Source organism: Abramis brama (assembly GCF_963993115.1).
Source record: "Abramis brama genome assembly, chromosome: 1".
NCBI classification, from domain to species: domain Eukaryota; kingdom Metazoa; phylum Chordata; class Actinopteri; order Cypriniformes; family Leuciscidae; genus Abramis; species Abramis brama.
This window is the reverse complement of record NC_139963.1, coordinates 17,063,269-17,082,551: the sequence shown is the minus strand read 5'-3', so window position 1 is coordinate 17,082,551 and position 19,283 is coordinate 17,063,269. Positions and strand designations below refer to the sequence as shown.

Genomic DNA, 19,283 nt, shown 5'->3' with positions numbered 1-19,283 from the left:
ATGACAAGTTGATTGGATTGATTATTTGAACGTGCTTCTCCCGAACTTTGTTTAATGAAACATCATTTAATGCAAAAGAACAGACGCAATGTGAATCATCTAAGTTAAACGAGTGTCGCAATTTTCTTTTCGCGTGATTGTAACGCATTGCATAAACAACACGACTATATTCCTAAAGATAATGAATATAACTAATTGGGATGATAAAATGTTCTCAGAACTGTGCACTGTTTGTTTATTGGCAGGTTATCCAATAGTGCAGTATCTTTCGGCTATGAGTGAAACGCAGGATGGCGGTCTAAAGTTCGAAGTTCACCTGCAGAACGCGAGTCCATCTCCAGCATGAGAACCAGCACTGATACGGTGGAAATGGGATAACAGACCGGTTGATTACATTTGAATTACTTGAATGTTTAAATGTTTCATTTTTACTTCTAAAGTGTTTTTTACATGAGTTTAAATGTAGGCAATATTGTATACATGTTAAAACAGTATAATATGCTGTATTGCTGTACTCATCGACAATAAAGGCCAATGTCATGTATAGGCTACATGTGGTGGTTGTATGGAATATTTAACAAAAGTTTAGAGGAAATTAAAAGTTAATATTACTCATACTATAAAAATTAATATTAATCAAATAAAAACAGTTAATATTACTCATAAATATTGTTTTTTAAATGTTTTCCCCCAATTAATTCTATTAAATTTTATTTGTAAATGTACCAAATGCAGTTAGTCAGATCTACTTATTTTTTGTACTTACTTTTACTCAGTTCATACAGTGTATAGTTAACTGCTGTGTAAAAATGTTTCACCAAAAAAAAAAAAAAAAAAAAAACCCTGAGTAAATCATAGTTCACGAGTTCCTTTGCCCATATAATGTTTAAGTTAAGAAGGTTAAGCGTATTTGTCTTGCTGTCTGTAGTGGAGGGGCTCGAGGAAGCAGCTTCAACTCGAGCTTAGATACACCCCCCAGTGAGACTACTAATGCTCAGATGATGAGTATGGTAGCAAGATGCCTGAATTATGTTGGTGGAGTTGGGGAGGTGGAGGGATGCCAAAACATCTGATGCCAGAGCAAGATTAGATGGGTTCACTCCTCCCGAAATTACGTTGTGAACTCCACTCCAAGGTTTTTAGAGTGCTCACTTATTGCCTCTGTGTGTGGTTTACCAGCTGCACGGTGGCACATAAAAAAGATCTTCAGAAGGTGATCAGGACTGCAGAGAAAATGATCGGGTGCCCTCTCCTAACTTTAGAGGACCTACACAGTTCACACTGGCTCAAGAGAGCTTACAGCATCATAAAGACACATCTCATCCAGGTCACTTTCTGTTCAATCTGCTACCGTCAGGCAGAGGTGCAGAACCATCAGAACAAGGACAAATCGTTTCAAAAACAGTTTTTGTCCAATAGCTGCAACAGCTAAATGCCACATAACATAAATGCTTATGTCATATGTAAAATGAGGGATTTGTGCAATCAAATTCGGCATATATCCATTTACATTGTAATTTTTTTCTATTGTACATATTTATTATATTTTTGCACTGTTTACATTTACATTCTGTACCATTTGATTACATTAGTTTAGATTTTTTCAAATGGGTGTGTATGTGTGCACTTTTTTGAATGACAGACTAAATATCGTTGTATAACTATACAATGACAATAAACGTTCAATTCAATTTGAATGACAGTAGGAGAAAGTGCATTTCATTATGAAACACTTATCATAATGCACCCAGCGCCCTATCATAAGGCCCTATCTTGCACCCAGCGCAATTGACTTTGTACACCGACGCATGTATCATTCCTATTTTGCACCCGCGCAAAGCGGACTTTTCCCTCCACAGACGCACGTCGGTTAACTAAGAAATACACTTGCGCTCCCGGGGGGCGGTTCAGCGCAAAGAGGAGGCGTGTTCCAGCGCAAACGTTCCTTGGTGCTATTTTGCAGGTTTAGAAAACAATTCCGCCACTAACCGAAAACAACTAGTTTAAAGTCAGTGGGGCGTTGCGCATGTTATTATATGCTATTTTAAGGGCGCATGCTTGGCCATAATCAATGTAGCGTGTGCACAACGCGCATACACTTCGATTCTCTCATCTACACAGAAGCAGCAGTTTTCATTTTTGCAATTATTACGATAGATAGATAGATAGATAGATAGATAGATAGATAGATAGATAGATAGATAGATAGATGATAGATAGATAGATAGATAGATAGATAGATAGATAGATAGATAGATAGATAGATAGATAGATAGATAATTATAAAAGCATACATCTAGCTTACACATTTACCCAAATGATCATACGCCTGTTTAACCGAAATTAATTTGGGTGTGTTTCTCCATCCCCAATGTCACTTCTCTGTGTTTTACGGCCCTGACGAAAACGTCTGTCTCCTCAGCTGTGAACCACTCCTGGCGCGCGCCTGGCAAATTCGCCGTTATAATAGCAATCCGCTTTGAAACAAGCGCGCCTGCTCTTAAAGGGAATGTGAGATGACGCTCTGATTGGTTTATTTCACGTTACGCCCAAACCACACCTATGAATAATGAAGCTACTTCAGACCAACCCATTTTAGATTTGCGTCGGGCGCAAGAGTCATTTATCCCGCCGGTATAATAGCAACAGCGCCCAAGACCCGCCCACAAAGTTACTTGCGTTTCGCGCTTGATACTTGCGTTTCAGATCGTTAAAATATGGCCCTTGTAGTTTCTTCTGTTGTTCACTGCTGTTTTTGATGAATGTAGCAGATTATACATACAGACAGTGTATATACTATATACTGGATAATATTAACTATTAGGTGAACCTGAGCTTCCTTTACATGTGTTTTATTCTGTCTTTTAGATCGAAGCTTCTACATAATGACTCACAAATATAGCTGGATGTAAATTGTGCTTTCCTGTGTTTTCACTCATGATGGAGAGAAACAGACGAGTTTTACTGACCTGCAGGTTCTCACGAGACAAACCGCAATCATGAACTGAGTTTAAATGATTTAATGAACAATTTTCATTTTAATATTCAGCAGTATCGTTTGAAATTATAAATGAGATGCTTTAAAAAACATTTGTTTTTAGATTTTTGTGCAATTTTAATATTAGTATATGTCTATACATTTGATTTCATGTATCAATTCTTAGAGGATTGTCATTAAACTAACATTCATTTAACAGGAATGGAGGAATGGAGGATTTTTCCCCATATGTGAAGTAAGTGAGAATATTAAAGCAGTTTCTGGATGAAGTGATTGGCTGAACTCCAGTGATCGTCACTCTTTCAGAGTTTCTCTTCCTCATATATGAGTCTCTCAGTCTCTCTTATTCTCTTCATCTCTCCACTAAACTCAAACTGCTTCACAGGGAAGATGCTGATCATTTTCTACTTCACTCTCCTCACTCTTCTGTCATGTAAGTTATTTCACTACAAACATGTTGTTCTCTCAGGGGTGTCAAAGTTGATGAAATTAATTTTATTGATTATAATTTTTCAGGTGTCAGATCTGTGAAAGTGATCACACAGAAACCCTCTGTGCTGACAGAACAAAAAGGCAAATCTGTGACTATGGATTGTAACATTGAAAAGGATGAGGGTAATTATGTCAGCTGGTATAAACAGAGTCCAAATGCAGTTCCTCAGTTTGTGTTGAGATTCTATCATTCACACAGCTCTCCTGACCAATATGGAGATGGTTTTACATCCAGCCGCTTCACATCTAGAGCTCAGTCAAATATTGACTATAGTCTGATCATCAGTAATGTGGATGTTGGTGATTCTGCAGTGTATTACTGTCACACATGGGACAGCTCTGCTAGTGAGCACGTATCACAGTGATTCACACCATGACAAAAACCTCCTCACTGCTCACATTCACTTCTGCTTTTACACACGTCTCACTTGATCATGAATTCAATATACAATCTGGCCGGTTTTTACAGTCTGCAGTTACATTAGTATATTTATATCAATTAAATAAAGTGTAACTCCTAGAGTCACCTAGAGACATGTTGGACTTTTATATATTTATTTTTATTTCATATTTGTTTATTTAACAGTGAGGAAAATTGGATGTAAAATTTGAACATTAAAAATAATATTTTGATGGATGTATACATTTACTTTGGATATCTTTTTTCTATATTATATATTAAGAAATTATACAGCATATCTGAAAAAGAAAAGATTTGCACTAGTGACAGATGAAGTATCTAGTGAACTGTGACTGTGCTTCCCTAACACACTTTTTCATATTTAATTTCATTCATGAGAAGCTTATTATTATAGACCTTTAAAAAGCCTAATAAGCCACATTCAAATATCATGGTGACTCATTTAATATATATATATATATATATATATACATACATGTATATTAACATGCATTAGAAATATATTAACTATCAGATACACCATTGATTAACACTTTATTCCAAAGGAAAAAAAAAAAAGATTTATTTTTAAATTGTTGTATTACAGTTTCTCTCAGTCGATTGGACACATTTCTCTAAACTCAGTTCATTGCTCTAAACACACTCTTATCTTATAGCCAAACAGTTCATGAAGCTCTGTATTTTATTACTATCATCAAAACTACAGGTGTGTTCTCTACTGATTTCATAACATATTCAGCTATAGACACACAAATATACCAATGTAAATGCTTTTTATCATAAAATTCTTCAATGAGGAGTTCTCTTACGAGAGGTTCTCTCGTATTGCGTAAGTAGCTTACGCTTCGGGAAAGTTCTCTTTCTTCGAGATCTGAAGCCAAAATTTAAAATGCATTTATTGTCAACGCAGTGCAGCAGCAGGCAGACCAAAGCAAGCTGTATAAGCGTGCTCATTGGCTGCCAGGCGGCAACTGCTTAAGCCTATCAGTGAGCCCGGTGTGACGTCACACCCAATGAGGGCGCTTCGCGCCCTCCACACCCTTCTAACCGTCAAGAAGGGTGTGGCCAGTGTGTATATATTGCGGGCTCACAGGCTGAGTTCTGATTTTCTTGTCTTCAGCGAAGCTCTTCGCATCGCTGGATCTTGAGAAGCCGCCGCCGTTGAAACCAGCGACCAGCAAGCCTAGGACAGCGCCTGAGGAAGCCGGCCACCTTCGCCGCCTTCAGCCATCCGTGCCTGCTACGCTATCCGGCGACATATCCTTTTTCTCTGCTTTCTCTGTGTTGTGTGTGTGCTCGCCCTGCGACACGCACTTTTTCTAAAAGAGCGCGAGGCGTTTTTGTCAAAATGCCTCGTTTTTCCTGCGGTTCGTGCCGCGCCCCGCTCAGCAACGGAGACCGCCATCTCATCTGCGCTCTCTGCCTGGGCCGCGATCACGCCGCCGCCGCACTCTCTACGGGCGGCTGCCCCGAGTGCGAGGAACTCTCAATGTCGACCCTGCGGGCTCGACTTGAGGTTTTCGACCAGGCTGTCGCTCCGCATGTCCCTGTTGGGCCGCGCAAGAAAAAGCGCCGCTCGCAGCGACCACCGGAGACAGATGCGGCGTTCAGAAGCTCGCCGGAACCTCTCCCTCGAGCTTCTCTCTCGCCCTCTCCGCCCCCCCTCCCGGCCGCTCAACCGCCGGCTCTCGCCCGCGCCGCCGCCGTTTCAGGGGATGAGGCGGATGAGTCTGATGGACGCGCTGCTGACAGCTGCTCTATCCTGGCGTCTGACAGTGAGGACTGGTCCACCGCCTCCTCTACAGTCCAGGATTCTGGCCGTTCTCGAGCGGGCGAGGACGCGGAGCTTTTGCGCCTCCTTACCCGGGCTGTTGACCAGTTAGGCCTCGAGTGGTCTCCTCCTAAGGAGCCAGCACCGAACAGGCTCGACGGCTGCTTTCTCCATCGCCGCCGCCGATCGCCAGCTTCCAGAACCACGCCTTTCCTGCCTGAGCTCCACAGTGAGCTCTCTAAGTCGTGGAATGCACCGGTTTCCGCGAGGGTCTCTTCACACGCTTCATCGACGCTCTCACAGGTTGACGGCGCCGCTGAGAAGGGGTATAATGCCATTCCCCCTGTGGAAGAGGCGGTAGCAGCGCACCTTTGCCCGCCCTCTCGTTGGCGCTCAAAGGCTGCCCTCCCGTCTAAGGCCTGCAGGACCACATCAGCCCTTGTCGGCCGCGCTTTCTCCGCCGGTCAAGCTGCTTCTGTTCTCCACTCCATGGCCGTGCTGCAGATTCTCCAGGCTAATCTCCTCCGTGATATGGACGAGAAAGGTCTGGAATCTGCTTCCGTTACGGATCTACGAAGCGCGACGGACCTTTCCCTTCGCGCTACGAAATCCGCTGCCCAGGCCATCGGACGGTGCATGGCTTCTCTGACCGTTACAGAGAGGCATCTCTGGTTGACGCTCGCCGACATGAGAAAGTCTGAGCGCGCGGTGTTTCTCAACGCCCCCCTCTCTCCCACCGGCCTGTTCGGCCCAGCGGTTAGCGGGATCGTTGACCGTTTCTCGGAGGTACAGAAGACTACACAGGCGATGAATCTCTTCCTGCCTCGACGCTCTAGCTCTGCTGCACGCCGTCCTCGCGACCAGCCTGCGCAAAGTTCCACTCAGCGTCCAGCTCGACCTCCGTCATCGCAGCGACGACAGGACGGCCGCCCTAGATCGCGCTCTTCCAGCCGTAACAGACCGCCTCCTCCCCGGGGACCCCGGCAGAGGATTACGGTGAAACCGGAGCCCGCTAAGACCTCCTAGCCCGAGGAAAGAAGCGACGGCTGTGTCCCGCTGCGGCCGGACCACCGTCAAAGCTTCATGTCCTGTCAGTCCCCGTTGCCACGGTTACTGCGGACACTCATTTCGCAGCCAACGAGCCGGTAATCTCACCCTCTCGCCTGCATACAACCGCCGTTTTCACGGCGACCCAGAGAAATATCAAAGAGAGCATTATGTCTGGTTGCACGGCTCACGCCGCATGTGTTTCAAATGCAGTGAATGTGCCCACGTTTCTGTGTTCACCCCTGCACACAAGCACTATAAATCCCGTGTCTCTCACAGAGCCCACTCTCATAAAGCGAGTAGAATCCGCTCGAGTAGGTCACGTGTCCACTTCACGGTGCCCCCGTCTACTCACTGCCCGCTCTGTCACACGGCCATTCACAACCGGTCATGTTCTAAATATAGATGCTGTGCCCGCTCCCCTGCGCTCACACATACTAACGAACATTTCGCCCTCGCGCGTCGCGCCTCACGCTGTGTATTCCCCGTCCAAAGTCACCGGGACACCACATGTAAAACGGCCAGTTATCGCTGCGTGCGATCCGCCGTGTCTAAGCACAGAGAGCGCGCGCGCTGCACCCGCCCCTCCGTTTCGAGCTCTCGAGCCCGCGATACGCGGCGATCAGAGCCCGGAGGCCATCCTGCCCCTGGCTGCGCACGCAGAAGCGTGGGAGGCTATCCCAGGTGCATCAGTATGGGTGCTAAACACAATAAAACAGGGCTATACTCTGCAGTTCGCTCGCCGCCCCCCGCACTTTCAGGCGCGTACCGAGACGAGAGTGAATGGGGAAGTAGCACATCTGCTTCGAGCAGAAATAGCGACACTTCTGTGCAAAAAGGGTCTATAGAACCGGTTCCCCCTTCTATGAGCGAGTCGGGCTTTTACAGCCGTTATTTCCTCGTTCCCAAGAAGGACGGAGCTCTCAGACCGATTTTGGATCTGAGATATTTGAACAAAGCTCTCATGCGAAGACCGTTCAAGATGCTCACAACCAGGCAGATCCTCGCGCAAATTCGCCCGAGGGACTGGTTTATCTCTCTCGATCTGAAAGACGCATACTTTCAGATCCAGATAATACCCCGTCACAGGCCATTCTTGAGATTCGCCTTCGACGGTCAGGTATATCAATACACCGTCCTACCATTCGGCCTGTCTCTAGCACCCCGTACGTTCACGAAGTGCATGGACACGGCTCTCGCTCCCCTGAGAGGTCAGGGAATGCGGATTTTGAATTATTTGAACGATTGGCTGATTCTAGCACAGTCAGAGGCCGAGCTCATCGCTCACAGAACAGTGCTCCTCAGCCACCTGGAAAGCTTGGGGCTTACGGTCAACTGGACCAAGAGCTCATTGGTGCCCAGTCGTTCAACCTCCTTTCTGGGTTTGGAACTGGACTCTGTGGCAATGACGGCCCGTCTGTCGACACAGCGCGCGCGCTGCATTCGACGCCTGGCCGCTTCCTTTCGGTCGGGCAGCACCGCTCCTCTAAAGACATTTCAGAGGATGCTGGGTTGTATGGCCTCAGCTGCAGCAGTGCTTCAGCTGGGTCTACTGCGTATGCGCCCGCTTCAACGCTGGTTGAACGCCCGAGTGCCTCACAGAGCCTGGGCTTCTGGCGGCATTCGAATCAGAGTGACTCAGAGCTGCGTTTCAGCACTGAAGCCCTGGTTGGTGGCCGACTGGTACCGGCGGGGAGTGACAATGGGAGCCGTCTCGCACCGCAAAGTTATCTCGACGGACGCTTCCACCTCAGGCTGGGGCGCTCTTTTCGAGGGCAAACCGGCATTTGGCCTGTGGTCGGACCAGGAGAAATGCCTCCACATAAATTGTTTGGAGATGATAGCGGTCGAGAACGCTCTCAAGCGCTTCCTCCCATTCATACGGGATCACCATGTGTTAGTCCGCTCGGACAACATGTCAGTGGTATCCTATGTGAACCGACAGGGCGGTGTCAGATCCAAAAGCCTGTGCAAACTGACAGAACGCCTTCTCGTGTGGGCTCACCGCTCGTTGCGCTCGCTGAGAGCCGCGCACGTGCCGGGCCACTTGAATGTGGGACCAGACAGACTGTCCAGGGACATCATTCCCCCGGGAGATTGGTCCCTGCATCCTCAGACAGTCCAGCTCCTCTGGCGCCTATTCGGCAGGGCGGAGGTCGACCTTTTTGCGTCGAAAGACAACGCTCACTGCCCAATATTTTTCTCGAAAAGCGAGGACGCGCTGTCCCAGACTTGGCCCAGCCTCCCGCTGTACGCTTTTCCCCCGATCTCCCTGTTACCTCAGGTTTTAACAAGGATCAGGGAAACACAGCACCCAGTGCTCCTTATAGCCCCGCGCTGGGAGAACCAGATTTGGTACCCAGAGCTGGTGAGGCTGTCGCACTCACCCCCATGGCCGATCCCGGTGAGGAAGGATCTCCTCTCTCAAGCCGGCGGGTCAATTTGGCATCCCCACCCGGAGCGGTGGTCTCTGCATGCATGGGTAATCAACGGATATCCGTTGACCTGCCAGAAGGGGTTGTGAACACGATCACGCAGTCTAGAGCTCCCTCCACGAGGCGGCTCTATGCGTGCGTCTAAGTGGTCTGTGTTCTCTAAATGGTGCGCTGCTAAGAGCTTTGATCCACGCACATGTGGGGTTTTGCAAGTGCTCTCCTTCCTACAGGAGCTGTTGGAAAAGGGTAGGTCCCCTTCCACGTTCAAAGTGTATGTGGCGGCTATTGCAGCGTTCGCTGAGTCGACGCGCAGCCGGGCAATCGGTAGGAATGAGCTTATTATCCGTTTCCTCAGAGGAGCCAGGCGGATGAATCCCCCGCGGCCCCCCTCGGTTCCTATTTGGGATCTGTCCTTGGTCCTGGAGGCCCTGAAGGCTTTTCCTTTTGAACCGCTTGAATCTGTGGATCTTAAGTACCTTTCGCTCAAAACCGTTTTTCTGATAGCTCTGTCTTCAGTAAAACGCGTGGGGGACCTGCACGCGCTATCTACTAGCCCTGCATGTCTCGAGTTCGGACCGAATGACTCTAAAGTCATTCTCAGACCGAGACACGGTTATGTTCCCAAAGCGATTGGTACCCCTTTTAGGGCACAAATCATCTCCCTCTCGGCTCTGCCATTATCCGATAACGGGGACAGTGATAACCTCCTATGCCCTGTTAGGGCGCTGAGAGTTTACATCACGCGCTCCGCCGCTTCAGGCGGTCCGAGCAGCTCTTTGTTTCTTTTGGCGGACGCACCAAGGGTCTCGCCACCTCGAAACAGAGCCTGTCCAGGTGGATAGTGGACGCGATTGCAGCAGCTTACGCCTCCAAACACCTGCAGTGTCCTTTGGGTGTCAGAGCCCACTCCACTAGAGGCATGGCCTCTTCGTGGGCCTGGTCCAGCGGAATTTCGATTCACGATATTTGTATGGCGGCGGGCTGGGCCTCCCCATCTACATTCGTGAGGTTTTATAACCTGGAAGTTCCCGCCCTGCAGGCGACACTGTTATCAGTATAAGTGCAGACTATGTCCACTTTCTGGCTTATTTTTCTGGTTGGCACCAGGGGAAGGATTCTTTCAATAAATAGACCAGTGTTTCTGCTCTATTTTCTTTCCCTATGCGTGTTTATGCACTGTGTGGGCCCGCGCTGCCGGCCACACCATTTACAATGATGTATACAGACCGGCTATGCTGCTCTGTCATTTGTGTGAAGTGAAGTGCTTGGTACAGGTGTTGGCCACCGGCCACCTGTTTCAACGCTATGTTTTTCCCCGGTCTCCCTGGGATTCATGTGTTGGATGCTCGGCGCGCACGGCGTTGACAATGGGTTCCCGAAGCGTAAGCTACTTACGCAATACGAGAGAACCTCTCGTAAGAGAACGTACTCGGTTACCTAATGTAACCTCGGTTCTCTCTAGAAGAGGGAACGAGTATTGCGTAACCTGCCGTGACGCGCCACAAGCTTTTGCGCTTCAGACTATGAAAACCAGAACTCAGCCTGTGAACCCGCAATATATACACACTGGCCACACCCTTCTTGACGGTTAGAAGGGTGTGGAGGGCGCGAAGCGCCCTCATTGGGTGTGACGTCACACCGGGCTCACTGATAGGCTTAAGCAGTTGCCGCCTGGCAGCCAATGAGCACGCTTATACAGCTTGCTTTGGTCTGCCTGCTGCTGCACTGCGTTGACAATAAATGCAAAATTAAGGATAATTTTTTGGCTTCAGATCTCGAAGAAAGAGAACTTTCCCGAAGCGTAAGCTACTTACGCAATACTCGTTCCCTCTTCTAGAGAGAACCGAGGTTACATTAGGTAACCGAGTACGTTTTGATTTATGTTTTTCCCCTATAACCCCCAAAATTATACACAATACACAAATGTTTGCTGTTGTACAGAACTGCGATCACTCAACTTTATTGATCACGGCTCTGATTTACATCTGAACAGAGAATGTTGGCAATCTTATCAAGTTGGTAAAAAAGCCAAAAAAACAACAACAACAACAACAAAAAACATGTTAAAGCAGAACTTGGCAACTCTAGCGAACTCTAGTCACTTCTTCGCTGATTTTCCCTTTTGTTGTCGCATGTTTCCCCCACAAGCTCCCCCTACAGCTGTGGGGCATTTATTTCATAACACGGCCGTAAAAAACTCACTTGCGGCGGCCTCCTCCCCCTCTCTACCGCTTCTCATGTGCGTTTGTTATGATCGGAGCAAGCCAACTGTATCGTGTGGAGCTATGTCTACCGAGGTGGGTAATCTGGTAATGCATCATACATGCGTGTGTTTATGTCGAATTGCCGTAAAGCAATTTGTGTTTCGCGCTCGTTCTCGTTCTCGCTTCTCACGAGACTTCCAATTTCTATCTTGCTGGGACGCGATATTTTTTTTCCCAGGATGGTAGGGGAAGACTCATGAATATTAATTAGGGTAGTCATCCCTGATTGGTCTTAACCCCAGTGACGGGTAGGTTTAGAGCGGGGTTAGGGGTAGATCAACAGACCCCCAGTGGCGGGTAGGTTTAGGGTGGGGTTAGGGGTAGGTCATCAGACCAATCAGGGATGGCTTCCCTAATTAATATTCATGAGTCTTCCCCTACCATCCTGGGGAAAAAAATATCGCTGCCGGGACCATAGATATCATATATAAAGGCTAGATGTCTCGTGCGCGCTGCTGGCCAATGGAGATCGACGTACGCACACGGCGGCCATCTTGCCACAGTGGACTCGCTCACTCGTTTAGTGGTGCATATACTTTTAAATAACCATAACCGATTTTCAAACGGTTTGGTTTGTTATAAACGTCAGAGATGTAGTTATGACACCACATACATACACTGCATGAATAATTATAACATACATGTTCAAGCATTCGGAATTATAGCCACGTTAATAACGTTTGTAAGAAACCAAACCGTTTGTAAATCCGTCAATTTTTCAGCGAGATATGAGGATTTGTGTGCATGCTGATCACTCACCTAATGCACAGCTTCACTGTGGTAAGATGGCCGAACGGTGATGCCGGAAGTGACTGCGCCATAAGACATCTAGCGTTTATATATGATATCTATGGCCGGGACGGTAGTCCCCAAGTTGCAAGGTTGGTTTTCCGCCTGGGAACGCTGCGGGGAGCGGGGAAAGTCACCAATATCACCAGAACAGGTTGTTTAACCATCCAAATGATTTCTAGACAGTTTTATTAAGTTAAAAAAGTTACCAAGTTCTCCTTTAAATCACAATTCTAGTTCAATTGATCAAAATAGTATGAGCTGTGTGTTACAAAAATTTAATCCAAGGGAACTTCACGAGTTCACATGTTAATGAAATCTGATGTAATATTAAAATGCGTATTTGGCTTGCTGTCCGGGGGGAGGGCGGTATCTATGAGTATACCCAGCCGAATGTCAGGTGATGGGGTGGTGGCGGGATGCTGAGAAATTAGTCATGAGACAGGAGGTAAGGGAAGGCTTTATTTATACTGGCTTCTTCTTGTGCTGATTGGATGATTACCTGAACATGCTCCTCCCGAACTTTGTTACATAAAACTTCATAGAGTGAGAGAGAGTAGACACTGTGACGTGTGCTCTTTGTTTGTCCGAGAATTTCACACAGAATATTTTCTAATCATGTTATCATCCATGGTTCTTCTGCCTCAACATCTGCACAGGACTCTTCTGTTGTGGTTGATGGTGTTGTTTTAAAATGACTTGCTCTTCTTCCATTCAAAACAAACTTCGTCATTCTTAGTGTTCTTGAACTTAAATTCTGAAATATGTTTGGACGTTTACAGAACTTTCCCCTCTGAGTCTTTCTCAAAACTACAACTGTACAATACTCATAAATATAGAAGTGGAATGTTATATAAACATTTTGTTTCAGTTTCTCTCAAGAAGAATCCATGATTTATTACATGGTTAATTAAATGATGATTTCCATTTCATTTGAAAGTCTGTACCTTCTACGTCTCTTCACTCCTCTTTCATCCCTTCCTTTTTTTTTTTTACAATTTCTCCTCTTATTCTTTCCACTTCACCAATGTCCTCCACTTCACCCATCTCTTCTCCCTCTCCTTTTCTAAAACTCTCTCCTCACTGTAAAAAAAAAATAGTAATTTTACAGGTAATTGTCTGTATTTTTTTTTTTTGCAGAATTTTACCGTTTTGTCATTATACAGCAAATATCTGTAAAATAAAAGGCATTTGCTGTAATTTAAAGGTCCACTGTTAAATTTACAGGTAATTGCTTGTATTTTGGTTTTACATCAATTTTACGTTTTTTAAAAGGAACTTGTCTGTATTTTTACAGAGTTATGTGTAATTTTACAGAAATTATTAAGTAATATTTTACAGTTTTTTTCTGTGAAATTAGAAAACAAAGAAAAGAAGGTATAACTGCGGAAATCTGCATCTATTCAATATGTTTTCCTTACAGATTATTAAGCATGTGGGGGTTAAAGTGAGTTTTTTTTTAAGGTTAAATAATAGTATGCAGTACCCTACCAAAGAGTATAAAAGTACCAAGAGGCGAAACTCAATAGAACGTTCCATTGCAACAAACACACCCATGCGCAGAGCTGCAGCTCCGCCATCTTGGACTGAACGCAACACAATTCATAGAATTGAACGATAACCGGTTCAAATTCAAAAGCGGTTAAATGAACTAAATAGTAGTTTCTAGTTTTTAATATCTCTATAGCAGACATCCCATGTCTCCCGGAAGTTCCGGGAGTCTCCCGCATATTGATAGCGGCTCCCTGATGCCCGCAAATTAGGCTAAAATCTCCCGGAATCTAGAGCGAGCGAGCGAGCAAGAGCGCGCAGCTCCAAACCGTGTAACGTTAGAGCACACGGCAGAAAGGGTGAGGGAGCGAGATATCAACATATCAACCTAAAATGTGGAACACAACTTCTTCAGATTTTTTGCTTTCATTTTCTTGCAGTTCTTGAGTAAAATATATTTTGTAATATATATATTTTATATAAAATATAAATAATTATATTTTTAAATTTGTACATTTTAATAAACTCAAACTTATATAACTTTTTTCTGTTTCACTTTCATAATTTATTTCACTTCAACAATAATCTGACAAATGTCGTCTTTAAAACAAGACCAACCATAGGTCTATATTCCAAAGCATTCTTGAATTACAACCATTTAAGTTTGGATAGTGATTTTCATGTTTATGCGAAAAAAAGGTGACAGTTAAAGGGTTAATTTAGTGATAACAATGAATTAATAAAGCGGTCATTTGCCAGGTTAGGTGTTCATATATCTCTGAAAGTATGCGATTTAAAAAGCCCACTTCGAGTCTTGACAATTTCGACCAAATGTATACAAAACGTTAGCAAACTGTTACTGCGGTTATGGGATAGCTTACATTAACGTTACAGCACCTGTTATCGTTGACGTTAGCTCACTTTAAAGTTAATAAAAACCTTTTCTACTTTACCTCTCTGGATCTTTGGGGAATCTATGAAATGCTAGTTGATTGGTTGTAGACTGGTAGTTGTTGCAGTTGATGGCAGAACACTGTTTTCTTTGTCTCCAATTATTTCCAGACATAATGTTAATGCTGTATACGGTAGTTGTGCTAACGGTAAAGCCGTTGGTTCAGTCCAAAATGGTGGCCGCGCTACCGAAGCGCCACCTAGTGGCTGTTGTCAAAACTGCAACGGAGTTTCACCTCTTGGTACTTCTATACTCTTTGACCCTACGCTACAGTAGGCGTGTATTGGATTATTTTTTATTTCACATTTTATTTTATACTCATTTTGATCATTATTTCATTGTCTTATCCTCCCATAATTTCTGTCAGGTCCATTAAGTCAAGAACACACAGACAATAAAAATAATTGAAGAATTTTTATTGAATAGATTGCAAACAAGTTGATGTTCCTGAATTGAAATTTGGCGGTATGGCTCTGTTCAGGGAGTCCTCTGACCTTTCATGAGCACCATGAAATAGCAGAGAGTCAGAGGACAGCAGCAGCATTAGGGAACGCTCACACCTGGCAATCTTCTGAGATACAGAGGATGATTTATTTTAACAATTATATGCGTAATCTACGAATATACGGATAATTTGCAATATGTTATAATCATAACGTTATTTTGAGTAGATGAGCTATCCCCCCCAAAACAGAAATTGAGTGTCTCGAACGGTGTCGTCTGAGCCGCCCTAATTTAGCGATTTAAATAATAGTAAAAATTATTAATTAATTACTTAAATGACTATCCAAGACCGCAATAGTTAAAACATGCTGTTTACCTAGAATTATCGGTCTTTGACGGTCTACAATGTAGCGCTATGAAGAGATGACTAAGCCACCTTCTGAGAAACGAGCTAGATGAAGGAAGTAAACAGCTGGTAGAGCATCCAGGGGAGTTATACTGAGCAGAGCACGAGCAAAAGAATGATCAATGTGTTTATTAGCAAAACAAATCAGAGACTTGAGCTCATGGCTTTTTGGGCGTCAAGAATAGCCCGAACGTCGGGACGGAGGTATCGTTCGTAAGCAGCAGAAGACCACCGCCCCATAGCTTTAAGGGTTAAAACCGGAGCAGATGCTGCCGCTGTTGTTGCTGCACCGATGCGCAGAGAATGAGCAGTATAGCGGTCTGGGGGCAGTCCACAGAATTGGCAAAGGAGGCGTAGGTGACAAGAAAACCAGTTTCTGGACATTGTTTTCCCTGCCTGCGTGACGAACAGCGGCTTCTGTGGATCAGCACTGGGGCGGTACCTCAAATAGGACAACATGGAAATCAGAGGACAAAACACAGTGTTAGACTCAGAGATGTACACGATTACGCCTTTAGAATTTTTATCAGTTTTTGAATGTTTTAAAAATAATGTGAAATGGTGATCATGAATTGAGACATCAAAAATTGTTAGATTGAGATTTGGGTCAAATGAACAAGTGCGTGAAGAAATTTCACCACCCCTTAGAAAACCAAAAAAGGCTGTGAGAATGACTGATCGGTGTACGGCCCAAAACACCCATCCCGTAATTTTGATGATTTGTTTAACCAAAGGTAGAGTAAAAGGGAGACGTTTATCATTGCCTTGTGGAGATTGTCTTTTGATCCCGTTCAGCAAAAGGCGAATGGAAGGATTTTCCAAAATACTGGAGGCAGATGGATCCAGGCAGCGCATATGGAATTGAATGCCAGCGACCGTACTTTTGATTGAAGAAGGCTGCAGTTTTCGATCCTCGAAGCAGTGGACTATAAACGCACTAACATATGATATATTGACAGGCAGAGCAGCTACAGATAAAGCAGCACAAAAACTGATGAAATAAGACCATGCAGAGTCATACGATTTTAATGTAGAACTAGCCAAACCCCCCCGCATGTACTGCGCAGCAGAATGCATATAGGATTGAAGAGGGTTATTCAATCTAGAATGGTTTGGCTGAAAGGCGGGCATTCCAGGCTTGATTGTGCTGCAGCTGGACACAGGAGATGAAATTTCTGAAAATTGAAACGAGACAAAGAATCGGCCACTTGGTTATTCAAACCGGGAATGTTCTGCACGAAAATGATAGTTCCCCATAACTGACAGCCATGTAAGACGTCTCATGAACCTGTTGATAAATGGAACGGATGAACGCCTCTTATTAATTATATTAACCGCAGCTTCGTTGTCGCAGAAAAACATAATTTGTTTCCTAGCCCAGTGTTTACCCCACAGAATGCATGCAACGATGATCGGATACAATTCTAATAGGGCTGTCGAGGAATCACCGGCAGGTAAGGAACGCAATTCTTCCGGCCAGGCGGACGCAAACCATTCGTTTTTGAAAAGCAGAGACCAAAATTTTAGCTCAGATCTACATCCTGCGTCTAACGTAACTATATCACTGAGAGCTTTTGCAGATTTAGAAAGGTCAAGAAGCCTGGAAATAAATGATCTGCCTTGAGGAATTACTCTCATCGCGAAATTAAGGTGCCCCAAAAGAGAGAGCAAGTCCCTTTTTGAAAAAGATTTTGAATTTTTTGCGACTTTCATAACTTGTCTTATTCGAGCTAATTTCTTGAGGGGGAGTGAAGCTTGCATGCGATTTGAATCGAGAGAAATGCCTAAGAATTCGATGACTTTGACTGGACCCACGGTCTTTTCCTCCGAGAGAGGAACGCCTAATTCAGAAAAAGTGCGTTTGAGAGTCGAGATAGAGAAGTCTGATTTTTCGGAAGGAAAATCTACCAGGAGAAAATCATCTAAAAGATGAAGGACGAAGGATAATTTCTCATTAAGAAGAATCCAGCACAAAGCCTCAGACAAGGTATCGAATATTTTTGGACTGCTACGACAGCCAAAAGTGAGTCTAACCGCAAAATAAAAATTTTTCCTCCACTCGACACCGAACAAATGCCACTGTGAGGGATGCAATGGCATAACTTTAAAAGCATCGGAAATATCTGCCTTTGCAAGCCAAGCTCCACGTCCTGCCTTTTTTATGAAATTGATGGCATCATCGACAGTGTTATAAAACAGAGAAAAATGGGGCTAAAGGAATAAGGCTATTGATGCTGTCAGCCAAACCATTGTGGGGAGCAGAAAGGTCGATAATTAAACGTTTTTTACCCGAATATTTTCGAGTGGCTACCCCTATAGGACTTACCCTAAAAATCGGGAAAGGAGAATTATCAAATGGGCCTATCATGAATCCTTTCTTAACCTCTTTCTCGAGCAAGGCATCCACAGTTTCCGGCTCCTGAGATGCGGACAATAGGTTATGGCAATGAAAAGATACAGCAGGAAAATGCAGCAGGCCAGCAAAAAAACCCTGAACAAGACCAGTCAGTAAATAATCCACAAAACAGCAGTCAGGATGCTTTCTCAACGCTTGTCCCAGCTTGGGGACGTTAATGGGAGTTGATGGTTTTATTTCTTTCGCTCCATTTTTATGAAGCAGGTTCTCCTCGGGCACACAGACTTTGGGTGGGCGTTCCCACAGTAGCTACAAACATGAAAATATTTACAATTATGCATCCTACAAATATTTTCATTGAAATTAAAGCAAATAGGAGTACCAAAGTTATTCACCTGGGGGCCAGATTTGTGGCTCGGGCCGGGATGAGACATGGAAGAAATAGGCTTAGATTTAGAGCATAAATTAGAAGAATGCGAGAGAGAGCCGCAAACAGAGCAGGACAGGATTTGGTGACCTGTGAAGTGTCTACTTATGAGCGCGAGATCGACCACGGACCAGTCTAGTCTCTGATTAAAGCGTTGAATGAACATAGCTGCCTTTGCAGAAAAAGACTTGTGATACTCGTAGAACAGAACCCCACCGTAAGAGAGAGCTAGGTCAGAAATTATGGCCAGATAAGTATCTAGTTCGGCTCTGCGCGCTGGTTGGACCTCACAAATAACATCCCTATAAACTCCAAATGCGGTACAGAACTCGGGAAAAGTTAGAATTTTTGAAAGTCTAGGGTCCCCATCTTTTAGCTCGACCTGTACGTCACCACAGTCTACTATACGCCGTTCACACAGCTCGGAGCCCAGCAAGAGTTTAACGAGGTTAATGTCATTACCTGCCAATATCTGTCCCCTCAGCTGATGAGAGATAGCAGCAGCTGGTGGGAAAAAAGGCGAGCCAGTGGAAAGAGGTACGGCGGTTGCTAGGGTCCTTTTAGGTACAAATTCCGTGGTGACGTCATCAACTTGAGGCTGGCGCGGATCGGAGACAGCAGCGGTTGAAGCCAGGGTGGATGTCGATTGAGCAGAGACGGTGGTCGAGGAAGGTCTAGAAAGGGAGCCGCCTTCCAGTGTTGATATCCTAGTGGACATGTCGAGGAGAGAAGATTGGACATCAGAAAGTGCCATAAGCACTGGATCATCTGCTGAAAAAGCACTTTGGCCCGGACGAAAAGAGCAGCTGGCCCGTTTTTGTGCTGGGGCTTTGCTGGCCATCTCAGGATTTTTGCGCTTTGAGGTGTGCTTTTTTCCGGAGGACTGGGGAGGAGGCACCGGCGGAGATTCAACAACTGGAATAATTAGAGAATCGCAGAGGACAAGTAGGTCCTCGTGAGAGGCGCCACGCGGAGGCTGGATGTCATTTG

General features: G+C 45.1%; 1 protein-coding gene across 2 annotated transcripts in view; it reads left to right on the top strand.

Annotated features, from left to right (window-relative positions):
* LOC311093558 (immunoglobulin lambda-1 light chain-like) overlaps window positions 1-19,283 on the top strand; it is a 66,039-nt gene that overhangs the window by 32,776 nt on the left and 13,980 nt on the right. Inside the window, exons 1-2 of one of the 2 annotated variants that reach the window (XM_084131054.1) lie at window positions 3,287-3,431; window positions 3,515-3,839. The exons of the other annotated variant lie outside the window; for it this stretch is intronic. Of the exons in view, the coding sequence (XP_083987180.1) occupies window positions 3,323-3,431; window positions 3,515-3,839 (434 nt within the window). The 5' untranslated portion in view covers window positions 3,287-3,322. Of the gene's footprint in view, window positions 1-3,286; window positions 3,432-3,514; window positions 3,840-19,283 lie in introns of those variants that run through there. 2 annotated transcript variants of the gene reach the window in all.